The 14,678-nt window shown below is 37.4% G+C and overlaps 2 protein-coding genes across 3 annotated transcripts in view; one reads left to right on the top strand and one right to left on the bottom strand.

Moving 5' to 3' along the window:
- The window catches only part of LOC145486094 (integral membrane protein GPR137B-like), an 8,512-nt gene extending 2,271 nt beyond the window's left edge, over positions 1–6,241 (bottom strand). Inside the window, exons 1-6 of one of the 2 annotated variants that reach the window (XM_081464806.1) lie at positions 5,630–6,241; positions 4,190–4,236; positions 3,261–3,438; positions 2,377–2,418; positions 1,900–2,043; positions 503–667 (exon numbers count right to left, since the gene is read on the bottom strand). In XM_081464806.1, the coding sequence (XP_081320932.1) occupies positions 503–667; positions 1,900–2,043; positions 2,377–2,418; positions 3,261–3,438; positions 4,190–4,236; positions 5,630–6,094 (1,041 nt within the window). In that variant the 5' untranslated portion in view covers positions 6,095–6,241. The remainder of the gene's footprint in view (positions 1–502; positions 668–1,899; positions 2,044–2,376; positions 2,419–3,260; positions 3,439–4,189; positions 4,237–5,629) is intronic. The other variant, XM_081464805.1, reaches the window with a different exon arrangement.
- A 96-nt stretch (positions 6,242–6,337) lies between these two features.
- On the top strand, positions 6,338–14,263 carry LOC145486095 (syntaxin-5-like). The gene is made up of 10 exons (XM_081464807.1): positions 6,338–6,683; positions 8,745–8,824; positions 9,406–9,461; positions 10,054–10,124; positions 10,532–10,573; positions 11,124–11,198; positions 11,778–11,834; positions 12,348–12,569; positions 13,191–13,312; positions 13,887–14,263. The coding sequence occupies exons 1-10, from the start codon at positions 6,516–6,518 to the stop codon at positions 14,044–14,046; spliced, it is 1,053 nt and encodes a 350-aa protein (XP_081320933.1). The 5' UTR covers positions 6,338–6,515; the 3' UTR covers positions 14,047–14,263.
- The last annotated feature ends 415 nt before the right edge of the window (positions 14,264–14,678 follow it).

Below are 14,678 nucleotides of genomic sequence, written 5' to 3'. Positions count from 1 at the left end.
GGCAGCCATACTCGTAGAAACACAAAAATGGCTAGCGGTAAAAGGTAATTAAAAAACAGTTTATAGTAAGCCATATAATAAACTACTTTTTAACAGGTCTCGAATGTTCAGTCTTTATGGGAAACCTCAAACCTCAGCGCTATGATATTGACCTTGCTTTTAAACACTCAGGGAAAACGAAAACTAGTTCAAAATAGCGAGAGTTCGAAATAACCAATGATAAATGACTGAAGAGCAATTCCAACAGAAGTTGAAATTACGGAGAATTCGAAATAGCTGAGTTCGAATTAGCGAGGTCCAACTGTAAGTAGTTAGTATTGTACTTTTGAATTTCAACTCATTTAGTGAGCGTACTACCAGTCCCCAATACAAAAAACTCAGTCCTTTTCAAAGGTCAGTCTACAGATGTACTAAGAATCTGGTGACACATCATGGCAAATTATAGTCCTTAGCTTACGAAATCTCCTCCATTTATCCCCTTGGCAATAATCACTTTGCTTACCATGTCTCCAACATTCGGTCTTCTTACGCGGAAAAACCATACAAACATAAAGGTAGGGAGAACTTCCCATACAATCAGCACAATACCAAAGGTAATGAATTCCACATCGCGGATATCACTATGAAGGGATTTTTTGTCGGCGGACTCCTTGTATTTAATTTCCCCCTGAAATATATCAACAACAGATCAGTCAGTGTTATATCAAGATGTTCTCAACACAGTCACAATCAGTTGACATTACCTTCATTCATATTACTGTAGTCTGCAATATCCCTATCAGAATGTTATGTGCATATGAACTGCAAGCGAGAGACAACTTCAAAAGATATCCAGGCTGTGCTCACCCTACTATACATGTATCTGTTTGCAGTTAGACATCATTTTCTCAATGCATTACAAATTCATCAAGTTTGAACAAACCATGGCATTGGCATGGATTTTGGATCTTAATTGAACCTTTTGAATTAGTTTCAATTGAGAACTAACACCTGCATGCATACATGTCCAACAGACTCAAGGCAGTGTTTGATCACATTTCCAAACACCTTGAGTTGGTTTTTACCACATCTCTTCTAAACCATTCTTAGTGTTTGGAAGTGTGATGAAACACTATCTCCTGTATTTCACATACTACAAATCTACATGTAACTTACAGGTGGGAAGTTGTCTTCAATGTATAAAAAACTAACAGACTTCGTAAGGCCTAACTACAAAACTTGTCATTACTTTTAAGGTTCAAAGTTAACTTAAATTATTACTGGAAAATTGTGTACCAGTTTGTACAGTTAAAGATTTATAACATCCCAGCTTAGAGTGACATCTCTGTCAGAATATTTTACAGAGTTCAGCTATCTGCTTTGATATGGTGTCATTTTGTGAACGTTCCAATTTTGCTAAATAATGCAAAATTTATTCAACATAGCATTCTGTAACCCGCTAACTGTCAATTAGGTCAAATACCAAAAGTCAACAAGTACGTTTAGATGTATTGGTATATGGCTACATTGTAGTTTGTGACTTTCTTTGTAGTTTAGCATGCCACAGGTTTAATGCACGCTTTAATTATGATTTGTTATTGGTTCAGTTTACTGTTCTGTAAGTCAGTTAATACCCAACTTTCTACACAGCAGTCATAGTTTAATGCACGACAAAATGTAACTCTGAATTTAAGTTACTTTGTAACTTCTTACTGTTATCATTACTAAAAAAAAAATCAATTGTTATGATTCAATTTCCACATCTCTATTTTGAATTGCTTACAAGTACAATTTTAATTACATGTATATGACATTAAAACAATTCCTCCCTGCTACATGCAGCGCATAGTTACATAATTTTATTCCTGCTTACTGTATCTGTAGACTGATAATTTATGGCATCACTCCACCAATACTGACCTCATCAGAGACATTTATCCAGCCATATCCAAACGAAGATAAGTCGTGAGGCACGGTGACAGCAATCAGGTTGTATATCACTCGTGACACATACAACAGGACGACCAGCACACACAGCACTATCCCTTGCTTTGTTGTAGCTCCCTGAGAAAATTCACACTGTCACCTTAAGCTTCTAAAATACACATAAAAACCTCCTTTGCACAACCCCCATCCCTGAAAAATCTCCTGACGATGTGAAAAAAAAAATCGTCGTCACAACAAGTCCCTCTCCCAATTATTTTCTAACAAACAACTTGAACATCAGTCAAGATACCAGTATATCACAGGGTGCCTGTAGTGCATTCAGGAAGAGCGTACTGTACACTGTAGGCCTCTGACATCCTCTCATTGTCCTCTAGGACCCAGGTAAAAGAGAAGCCGTAGGATCAAGAAACAAGGAGAAAATCAGTCAAATGACAATTATTGTAATTGTACCTGTCCCTCCAATAGAACAGTTGGAGATGGAGCTCTTGTGATCTGCAAGAAGAACATCAAGCCCACACTTAGGTTTCAATCATTTGATCAAGTACATGCACGTACAACTGTAATCATTCACTCATGCAGGTGACACTTTCAGTAAAGTACAAAGCATGCATCAGCAGACTGTCAACAGGCCCTTCGCAGCTAAGCCATCACGTGACCTACTTTTCATAAAATTATGGGCTATGACTCAATGAATGCCAGAAATAGAAAAAGCATGTCTAAAACACCAAAATGGTCAAGTTTAAGGCCACCGTCATTAAAGAATGAAATTTTGACAGTCTGAATTTTCAAAAGACTAAGAAGATTTGTATGGAAAAAGTTGTTGGAGAGCAAGGCCTTGCTCTACAGCACCATTTTTCCTACAAATTCTCTAAATTTTCCGTATAAACTTACTCCTAAATGCTAGGGACCTCAAACTTGATCATTTTGGTATTTCCGATATGCTTTTTACATTTCTGGCATTTCTTTAAGTTACAGCCCATAATATAGATTTTTTTTGAGGAAAAATTAGGTCACATGACCCCAGCTGCAACAGGCCTGTTAATAACTACATCAGTTGCTAAAAAATAATGTGATATTGAAAACAGGTTATTACACGTAGGAAAAGGTTAAGTAGTTAAATTTTATGGAATGTAATTTCTTCTGAAACCAATCTAAGAAAGAAAAACTGAAAAGAGCAGATAAGGCAAGACAAGATGAGACAAGCCCTGAGCTTGTCACAGACTTGTCTGAATTCACCACACACTAGCCGACAAGTGAAGATTTTTTGTCGGCCGACAAAAAGTCGGCTAGTGTGCAGCAGCCTTAAGGAAAGACCAGCCTTAACATACATGTACCTTGATGATGCAGAAACAGAGAACAATCCCGACAACGACAAACAGCAGTCCATTTACAACCACTCTCAATATCACCAATTTCTCATGAGCATCTTGTTCAGGGCAAACAAATGAGCTTGTCATATTGATTGCAAAGAAAACTATGTTTACCATGGCAAATGATCCAACAACATATTTCCTGACAAGAAGAATGCAAACAACTAATTTAGAAATTACATGTACATGTAACTGTGAGTACACCTGTCCAATATATTTCCTGACAAGAACAACACAGAGACAGAATTTAGAAATTAACTACGAGTACAGCAATAAAATTTATTCTGAATACTAATTTATAAACGTTTTCTATTAGCAAAATATTATTAATTAATATATGCTGAGAAGTCAGGGCAAATTCATGACTTTACTGTACTTCAAACTGGCTTGAGAAGTCAAGAGTTTAAAATATCCGCGTGGAATTACAGAAAAAACAAATCCAAGGGATAAACATGTACAGTAAGGTTTGGTTTGAGTTGTCAGTCTGTATGAATATCCAAGACAGACTGCTCACTAATTTATACACTATAGTTTTGGCAAAATGCTTTGATTTTCACAAAGGTGAACTGAAAACTTAACATCTATAATGCCAACATGTAATTTTGGCATAATTATTTAATACAGTCCCAAGAATACATTATGGATAGTGGGGGATAGTCTAAGCATTTATTCATCAGCAAAGTTTTGAATAGATCCATTAAATGTATAGAATAATACCTGGACTACAGCTGTAGCTTGTTTAGTCAATACATATATTAGTGTTGTTCTTTTTTCTGCCAGTTTACAACAAAAAAATCTAAATCTGACCAGAGTCCAATATCTCCCTAAATAAAAGATCTCATGATATTGCACCTCAAAACATAAGTGTGCATACTGCATAGATATTTTCTTACCTAAATGTTATTGGGTCAAAAGAAATTCTTCTGGTTTTTAACACAACCTGGGATTTAAAAAATAACCAAGAGAACAAAAGAAAAGTTTAACCAAAGGCATGGTAACGAAATAACTAAGGATACCCATCTAACTCATGGCCAAGCAATATTTTCAGGCAAAAGTTTACATCACGAGCAGAAGAGCGGGGCTCTCCCGCTCTGATGTAAACTTTCATTGGAAAATATTGTATCGCCCAAAAAATAGCTTCGTCCTGACTATCTGCCTCTGGCTACCCAAGGATGACTCATGGCCTGGCAACATATTAATAATCTAAAAACACTCACCATCCCTCCCTCCCCATATTAAAATAGTTTTCTTTGAAAAAAAGTTATATTTAACCTTATAAAATTCAATCGCCTGTGAACGAAGATGTTTCTCTGGCTGTCGCTTGGCTGTCCCTGGGCTGTTGCTTGGCTGTCACTTGGCTGTCCCTATTGTCTCAAGCGACAAGACAAGCAAGATAAGTGACAGCCAGGAATACATTTACATTCGCAGGACAAAAATTCAAGACATTGTGTGCATTAAATCTCAAAAATCACCATAAGACTAAAACATGATCAGCAAAATATTTCACCAAGTCTTAAGATGTCATGCTTGCCCTAGTAACCTTAATAACATTTGCTAGAACCCAGCTGCTCATTAAATAAGTGCTCTCGTTGTATAGATGGAGTTGAGTTGAATGTAACACAAACACTTATTCACTGATTTATGGTCACGTGGCAACAGCTAAATATAAATGTCACCCCAGTGGGCAATCATTATGGAATTGTTGTCCACTCTTGCACTAACCACAGGTTACTTTGACTTTTCCTTGACTTATTACCTTACACCATGAACTCCAGCGATATAACAAAACCCTTAATTACTGGTCCTTTGGGAAACAGTTAGTTCTGTTTTCCCTTCCATCTTGAACATCAAGATCTTCAAGAAAACAAAACTGTTTCCCTCGAGACTAGTAATTAAGTGTATATAGTTCCACATCAACTGTAAACAGAATGTCATGGAAAACCAGATGAGTCTAATTTGCATTTTAAAATTAATAACTACATGAAGGTAAAGAAAATATTACTACAGGTAAAATGCCTTTTAGAAAATTAACGTAGGCTCATCTAAATATCATCAAAATTCGACCCTCCAGGATTACAACCTCTCCAATCGTAGTCAAGTAAGACCTGACTATGTTGAACTTCTCTCACGTGACCAGCGAAAGGCGGAAATGCACAGGAATATAAATTGGAATGAAAAAAAATTGCTATAGGCTAAACACTCTACTTGCCTGCAAAGTCACAAAGTCGTTGCAAAAGCTTGGTCTGTAGTTAATGAAAGAATGCAACATTTGATATCTTCAATTTTAAATGGTTAACCCTTAAATTTAAGCTTATATATGTTTTCGCTCCTACCTTCGCCAAGTATAGAGTTAACAGCGACAAAGTGAGAAATTGAAGGCAGATCGGCAGTGCAAAGAGAAGCCATCTTGCTAAAGAACCGATGTTCTTCTGGTTCTTCGCTTGCAACGGACTAGTATCGTTGAAATAAAAGGAAAAGAGTGTAGTTCTAAGCGCGGCCCAAAACAGGTAGATAAACAAGAAAACACTCTGATACGACAATCGACGGTGCTTGAAGTACAAGATGAGATAAAGTTGCACTAAAATCAATAGGAATAAGACAGCGTACAACACTGTGAAGACACTGGCTAACACAAGCTGCGCAAGGTGTGAAATAGGAGGCAGAATATCCGCCGGAGTGGTGAAGTTAATTGTATAACTGCGGATTGATTTGTCATAGTTTGTTGGGCCAACACTTGCGTGATCGTGGAAAGCTGTAGATGGTGTAACTATGAAGTTCATTTCACTCTCTTCCATCATAACAAATCCAAAGCAGTTTTCAAAGCATCCAAAGGCGGAAGAAGACCGTTTAAGAGTGCAATAATCATAATATTGGCGTTTCGTGGACCTGACGTGCCATAAGATCCGTAGGAAGAGGGGTCAGTTTTCAAGTTCTTGGAAGAAAGATCTGTCAAAGGCCGACTGTGTGGCCCGCGATCTAATGTTCAGCGGTTATTCCCTAAGTTCTACGTCACCATTTCAGTGAGTCTTTCCTGTCTGAGCCGGGAAGAAGATTTGAAATTTGTGTCACAATTTTGCTTGTTTTTTCTTCACCCTAGCTCCCTTTAACACATATAGTACTCTCAACTGAAGCTAGGACTTTTATTTCATAAAAGTATCACAATATGGGAAGGTGTTAGAGGAGAAATGAGGGTTAAACACTCACCCATGTAGTGTCCCCATGATCACTCGACGCCGCCGAACACGGTCGAGCGGTGAAGACAGTGATCAAACTCGAGTGGAGTTTTCAAGTGAAAACAGCTTCAACTTAGCAGCAGTGGATATGACGACATGTAGAGACAGAACATCGGAGTTTATCTCCGCCGTAAAATCACTCCAGTCACGACAGGTAAAGTTAGAAATGTCCTTGTTTAAGTTCAGTTGAACAGTAATTGTTTAGCTAAAAATTGAACTTTACGTGCATTATTTGGTAATACATTACGAAACTAGATGTACTAACCGGCTGACCTGTACTTTAGCTTGGCTATTTTTTAAGCGTTTGATGTAGATCCGCAGTTTTGTTGTCCTGTATGAGTCGACTGAATTCTTTACGATTGTGATTAAGCTTAAATTATAGGCTTAAATGTCCATCTGGAACAGATGAACTAGCTAGTACCTTGATTATCAAATTTTATTCAGCTGTATACTTTAACAGCTTAGACTGGCTTCAAAATTTGAAGGGATTATTTTGATTTAGTTTTGTGTATCATGCAACTTAGAGGGTGACAATATTGTGAGAATATATGGTAGTGATATTTGAATGATATTATTTAAAAACCACTCACATTGAACTACAAGTTCCATTGCATTGGAGGCGTACTAAGGGAAGTTATCTAAGGGTCATTGCTATCTTACCAACAGGGCTCGAAATTAACTTTTTCGTTTGGGAGCCAGCTGGCAACTAACGGAAAAATTTTGATCACCAGATCGTAAATTTTGGTCGCCAACTTATTTTATATATAACTTACAAATGAACAAGATTTTATACGTTACTTCGCACGCAAGAAAAGTCACAATTGAAGAGCGAAAACAATTAAAAACAACACGAGTAACACTTAGTTACAGAAAGCTACTGCTGTTCTCAGGTGATACGTCCCTGGTCCGAAGGTGATGGTTATCTCCATAGTCATTTTAAATGAAGCGAAACATAAAACATTTCAAGTCCGTGGTTTTCATCGTGAGACAAACACGGGTCCTTGCGTATTTTCCCTTTGCTACTTCTTCAAAATGCCGTTCTTTATTTTCGACTTGCTTTCCTCAACGCCTTTCGCTGCCGACAAACAGTTTCGGAAGAAGCCGCTGAAACAATATGGCGCGTTGTGAACGCAGTATCGACGTGTCGAAATACATTCAAGTTTTCAATTATCTTGTAATATTCAGACATTATTTTACTGGGGACGGAAAGGAGAGTTGTATACTAGCTACCATATCCGATTGATTTCCTAATATAAAGATTTAAAAACAAAAGTTGTGTCGGGGTTTTCTTTAGTTATCGAACAAAACGTGAGTCACTAGTCGCCAGCTGGCAACCAGTTCTGAAAATTTAGTCGCCAGTGCTCAGTTTTTGGTCGCATTGGCAACTAGTGAGTCACAGTTTCGAGCCCTGACCAATATGGTTCTTGTCCCTGTCACTTTGCCACCTACATGTACCTGATTGTACACGTACATGCTCAGATTTAACTCGCGCTGCATGTTTTTTATTGCTATCGTTATTGTTGTTTTCCCTTTATGCTGCTTTTAAAATATCTCAGTGTTTCAAAACTGACTCGATATTCTTTGTTTTCTGAATTACTCCCCCCTGGATGAGATGCTAGTCTATTGCAGGGATACCCTCAGCATTACATGTAAATTTGCTGGTGCCCATTGTTGGGGTGAAGTATAAGTACCTTGCCCAATGACACAACACAATGTCCCTGGCCAGGGCTTGAACCTGGGCTACTAGATCTGAAGTAGAGCACACTGACCATGAGGCCACCACCACATCAGAACAAAGTAAATTCCAAATTGTGCTGCAGGGTATAACTGAACCACAGCATAGCTATTGTGGTATACGTTTGGCTATTGTTGCAGAGTCAAGTTGTCTGTTTGTTTACCATTGGAAGAGCTCACATTGTTTCTTATGTCAAGAGAAGTGATTCTCATGTCAGGAGACATAACATAGTCTCATCTGGATGAGATCAAAAGTATATCATCCTGCAAGAGACTATGTACATACAACATGTACATTGTGTATAACCTGTAATCTGCAATGTGGCTCGATCAAAGTTGTGCCAAGGTGATACATAAACTTGTGTGAAATGTGTGTCAAAATGCAGTTGTACCAGTTTAAAATTTAGAAATTTTAATAATAGTGACATTTTCTTTACTGTACAATAAAGTAATTTGATTTGATCAATTACATGTTTTGCAGGGAAATAATTTGACTGGAAAAAGGCTAGACCATCAAAGGCCAAATGGACTTCAGAAAAGTCAGTTTTTTGTCATTGCCAAGTAAGTCTTAAAGTAAAAAACTAAGACAGTGCTTTTGCCAGACTACTTCAAGTGCCTGTGTGCTAAATTATAAAAGTACATGTAGTAAAATTCTCAAAGTAATGACCCTTGATATCAAAGAGATGTAACACAAAACTTCATGAGATTACAGTACATGTATGAGACAAAGAAAAAAATGAAGGAGGGTTGATGAATGCTGGGTTGGTCCTGTGGTGTTATAAATGGTTGAAATACACAGACGAATAAAAAACGTCACCAAGATTAGGGTTTGTGCGGTTTTTCATACTGCACCATTCAGAGAAATGTTTCACCCAAATTTATTGAGCTTGGTATGGAGGCACCATGTTGTTGTCCCTCAGTCAGTCAGGGAATCACTGGGAATCACTGAGAGGCCAAGATCCTTGTTCTGAAATGCAAAAGAAATCCAAGCTACATGTACATTTGAAGTTGCTGGTTTCACATGATCATTAATTTTTACAAGGGGCCACTTTGTGGGAGGATTGTACTTTCAGACTGCTTTTAATTTACGGTCAATTATTTAGATTTAATTTTGTTAATTAAATCAAATACATCTACTTCAGGCACATCGGAAAGGACATCAGCAACACTTTTGCAAAACTGGAAAAGCTTGCTATCTGTGAGTGAACATGATCAATTTCATTAGATAATGACTTGATATACATGTGTATATGCAAATTATAACCCTTTTTGAATTCATAGTTTTACGTCAAGAGCCTGTTGAAAACAGATCAGTTCAACTCTTCAACCTAAAGCAATCCTTATTTACATATCAGAACTGTCATTAAGTTCTAACTCACCCCTTGATCTTCACACCTGTAGCAAACTTGTTACATTTTGAGTGAATTGTATCAACTACAGGCCTGTTAACCCATAACATCAAGGGTCCATCAAACATACTCAGCCATAACAGGTGTTGCGGGTTACAGCCCTTATTGACAGCCCTGCATATTGTCATCATCATTGATAGTTGTAACTGAGTGTTTCAAATAGGCCAAAAATATATCTTAGATCATCCAGTAAATATCAATTTCACCTTCATAGCATTATTTGATTATTTCTAAAATAGCTTGCTACTTGTAGTTCATACTTCTGTATTGCCTTAATATACACTGTAACAAAATCTTATACAATTATGTAAGTTTATAATATTATAATATATACTAGATAATTATGTATGTTACACATTTTATTTCAATGATACAATGTAGTGGCCAAAAAGAAATCATTATTTGATGACAGACCCATGGAAATTCAAGAGCTGACTTACATAATAAAGCAGGTACACTGTACAGTCTATTTGTTTTTAGTTGAAATCAGAGAAATAACTTTCAAAATACAGTTTGTTGCCCAGCATTGTTGATAATGGTCTTGAAAATTTGGCACAATGATGGCCAAGAAATTTGTAATAACAATTATAAGCTTGTATGTGTAGAACCAAGTTCAGTTACATTTTAATGTGTAGCCCTGGTCACACACTCGTCAGATATTTCTGTGACTCTTTTAACTACAATCCAAGACCTTCACTCTTCCCTTTCACTTTTAGTCAGGATAGCAATTTAGCTTTAATCATCAGACTAAAAGCTATAAAAAGTTATATTTTATTTATTTATTTATTTACTGACAGTATGTACATGTAAGTATGTCACAAGTTAATGATGGACAATACAATTTTGTTTGGTGTTGCAGGACATTAATAGTCTCAACCAACAAATTGCCCAGTTACAAGAGGTATGTTTGATGTAGGGTACTTTTTCCATGACTAAAATATACACTGTAACTACAGTATGCATCTTTGCAGTAAATTCAATTTGTTAAGAGAACACTGCGTAAGAAAGTGCATGCTAAAAGCTATATCTAGAAACACAGAACTTACACAAGCTGTTATTATAACTCACTCTAACAAAATTATTGATAATTTACATTTTGATGATCATCAGTGTCTTCTAAAAGAAACAGAAAACACTATCCTTTTATAAAAGCACTCCAGAATGATACAAAGGATAATGCAAAAAAGGTGTGGTCAGAGCACTTCACTGTGGTTCTTGATCCCATGTCATTTTTTCATCCTCCCAGGCTTCCACTTGTGATTCTTAATATAACTCTTAAAATAGAGAAACAAGAGATTTTTTGCATGATTGTTAAGTCGATTTCTGATTATTTAAAATACTGTTAAATTGAACGAAACCTCCACAGATAGAGAATAACACCAAAATTGTCAGTTCATTGATGCTGTTTTCACAATTATCATCATAATGGTTTGTTTGTTTGTTTGTTTCAGCTTGTGAGGTCAAAAGCCAGTACACAGGGGAAGCATTTACAAACTCACTCCAGTACAGTGGTGCTCTCACTTCAGGTCTGTACAGCAGAATAATGATGTGGCAAATGGCTATATGCGGTCCTATGCCCCACTGGGGGCTATAAGGAATGTTTACGAAATGACTAAACCAAGAGTGTACTAAAACAATTACACATAGACTACTCTCCCTCATTTTCTATGAGTGATAGTCAACTCTGCTACACCACGCACAGGATAAATGTAAAATAATTTACCTGTCATTTTGGCTATTTATTTCTTAAAACATGGCCTTATTTCTCTGTCATTTTAAAATAACTACTTACTACATTTGTATCTTCCTTTGTTGAACATTTATCACCATAATCCTAAAGCAAAGAAAGATACAAATATAACTAGTCTGAAATCATTTTGACCTGAAATCATTTTCAACTACAGCATATACATTTGTAACATGCTGTAATTAGATGTACACCTGTGATTTGCCTATGCACCCTACATCAGTTTAGTAATAACTTGCTAGTTTCATGAACTTGTAAAACTGTAACATTTCTTATATAAATACATGTACACTATACATGTATGTACAAACTATCAATTTACATGTAGTGTTTACATAACTCTGCTCTAATGTTGCAGTCAAAATTAGCAAGAATGTCCAAGGATTTTAAAGGTGTCCTGGAAGTGAGAACAGAGGTAAGCAACATCCTCATATGTCAGTTCTTTGTTAGTGTTATTGCTCTAACTATGTGGATCATTTGCTTTGTCACCATATTATTACAAGTAGTTACACTAGTCACTGTGTTTGAGTGTTCAGTACATGTGTTTTGTAGTCAACAAATATTACTGTCTTCAAGGGATACTGCAAATTATTTCACAGGAGAAATTTTCAGTGTTTTAAGTCTAGGGTTTGCAATGTAATAACTTGGATTGCATCATTTTGTAAACATGTATCCCTCAGTCACAGCCACTGTCTACCACTGCATTTTTCTTTTAATTCATTATTAGAAGGTTTAGTTGATTTTTATCCATCTTGATGTTCTGAAAGTAATTTTGTGCTTCAGTCTACGTCAAGACAATATCACCTACCGTAACCTACTTTGTTGATTTTCCTACTTCTCATTACCTGCCTTCCTGATGATGTCCTGTATTGTTAGGAGAAAGTAATGCTTGGCAACTGAATGTTTGTTGAACTATTTAATTCAACAGAACCTCAAACAGCAAAAGGAGAGAAGAGAACAGTTCTCTCAAGGAAGTGCAGTGGACAGCCTGCCTCCAGCTTCCATACCAGGCTCTGTCCTGCAAAGATCCAGTGCATCAAGGAACATGGGGCAAGGAGGCGATGCTGCAGTTGCAATAGACATGGATCACATGGATGCAAGACCACCAATGTCTAATGACATGAGCCAAATGCAGCTGGTAGAACAGCAGGTTAGAAGTAGGGTCTTAGAGACTACGCAGGGATTTCATTAACATTTTCAGCAGGATAGCAACTAGTTTTCACAGGCGGGCAAAACTTTTTGTGCTGAAATGCTTTATAAAACTTTCATCCAGATGGTCAAACCAGGTGGGCAAAATCATCCTCACAACCGGTTAACTTGCCTGGTACATGGTCCTTAATGAAATCCCAGGATTATGGTGGCATGATTTTTAGGATAATGCTATTTATACCATGTCATAGAAAATACAGCCTGGAATCAGAATCCAGCAAAGCCTTGTACATGTACGTGTAAACTCAACAGTATTACGCCTTACTTTCGTTAGTGCGCTCCACTTATGTCACATTGATTGTGGTGGTCACTATTTTTTATGGAGAGGTACGAAATAGTTCTAATCAAACGCTTCCTTATAATATTGGGTAACCTTGCAACTAAGTACAGAGAAGTTGTTGTCTTGAAGTGCACAGTGTACATTGCACATGGTCTCATTGTGATAATAGAAAGAATTGATAAGGGTATTTGCTTTCCTCACCCCTGGCAGGATTGATTACATGCATTTACATCAGTAAGCTGCTATTTATTAACTAACCTGTTTATCGTGTCTTGTCACTAGGATGAGTACATTCAAAGCCGGGCTTCAGCCATGGAGAACATTGAGTCAACAATTGTAGAACTTGGCAGCATATTTCAAGAGCTTGCTCACATGGTTAAGGAGCAGGAGGAGCAGATTGAAAGGTTTGGAGATAACGCATACAGATCTCTAGTCTATGTTCATAATTTCTGGCAAGGCTTGACCTGGTTTTTAACCACTATGGTAAAGCGAAGACCAAAGGACATTTGTAATGACATCTGGCCAATCGAAAATAAAACAACTAATAATAATGCAATAAAACTAACGAAACTCAAACTCAAAGCAAAAACATGCTACTGGTCTCGCGGCTGGTGCTGTGCGCGGGAAAATAGGCAACCAGTGCCAAGGGTTTGAAAAAAATGTAACTAGTACTAAGCGCGAGAAAAGAGGCAGCCAGTGTCGAGCGCGGGAAAACAGGAATCCAGTGCCAAGCACTGGAAAAAAAGGTAGCCAGTAGTAAGCGTGGGGAAACAGGCAACGAGTGAAGTTGTGGAAAACAGGCAACTAGTAATAAGCATGTGGAAACTGGCAACCGGTTGTCTCTGGTGCTGAAAAGCTTACGCAGCGTAAGCAAATGTAAATTCCATTGTATTTTAAAATTATTTTCGGCGCCCTTGCTGCTAATTTGTTTCCAAAGCCATTTGAAGCCGGCTAATGCGTGTTTGTCTCTGTTTATAGGATTGATGCTAATGTAGAAGCAACAGAGCTGAATGTGGAAGCGGCGCACGGTGAACTGTTGAAATATTTTCAATCAGTCACATCCAACAGATGGTTAATTGTCAAAATATTCTGCGTTCTCATCGTCTTCTTCATCGTCTTTGTCGTCTTCATGGCTTGAAGTTCAGTCGTACTTGTATCTGTATCCTGTGCCATCCTGGGCAGTTCATGTGCGAAGTTTTTGATTCACTTTTGACACCTTTGTAACAGCTTCTATTTGTTTTGACCACTTTAAGGAGCTCAGTCACGGTATTTTGGGCACGTAGAGAATGACCTTTAAATTGAAGGAAACCTGAAAATAATAGTTTACTAACAGTAAGGTAGAAAAAAAAAACAAATAGGTAATAATAAACCATAAAGGAACAAGGATGGTCAAGATTGACACGGATTGCAAACGACGAACTTGGCGGCTAAACTTCTCAAAATGCGCAACCGTGACGTAGCTCCTTTGAAGTCACGCGAGAGTGGACTTGACACGGCGACCGGCGCCTGTGGCATATCTTTTGTTTACCATGGTAACTTTTATCCTACATTTTCGTTCGTTAAATCAAAAGGAACCCTACTAAAATATAACAAAATTGATCAAAAACTTCGTCGCGTAGCAACAGCACGGCGCGTTTTATTGTGTAGTACACTGTAGTCACTGCCAGGGCGTCACGTTGCGCGGGCGTGACTACTGTACAGCGGGACCTCTGTTGAAGTAACACATATGGAAGACAGGGTTGCATGGATAAGGTTAAAAATTAATTTTGT

Source organism: Orbicella franksi, chromosome 4 (assembly GCF_964199315.1).
Source record: "Orbicella franksi chromosome 4, jaOrbFran1.1, whole genome shotgun sequence".
NCBI lineage: Eukaryota > Metazoa > Cnidaria > Anthozoa > Scleractinia > Merulinidae > Orbicella > Orbicella franksi.
Note: the sequence above shows the minus strand (reverse complement) of the source record. Positions and strands in the feature narration are given on the sequence as shown.

Bases quoted from the DNA above. Each gene is read 5' to 3' on its own strand.
- LOC145486095 (XM_081464807.1), top strand. From the start codon at position 6,516: ATGATCACTCGACGCCGCCGAACACGGTCGAGCGGTGAAGACAGTGAT. The intron at 10,125-10,531 runs GTACACTGTACA...TTGGTGTTGCAG, and splicing joins TGACTTACATAATAAAGCAG to GACATTAATAGTCTCAACCA. The intron at 13,313-13,886 runs GTTTGGAGATAA...CTCTGTTTATAG, and splicing joins CAGGAGGAGCAGATTGAAAG to GATTGATGCTAATGTAGAAG.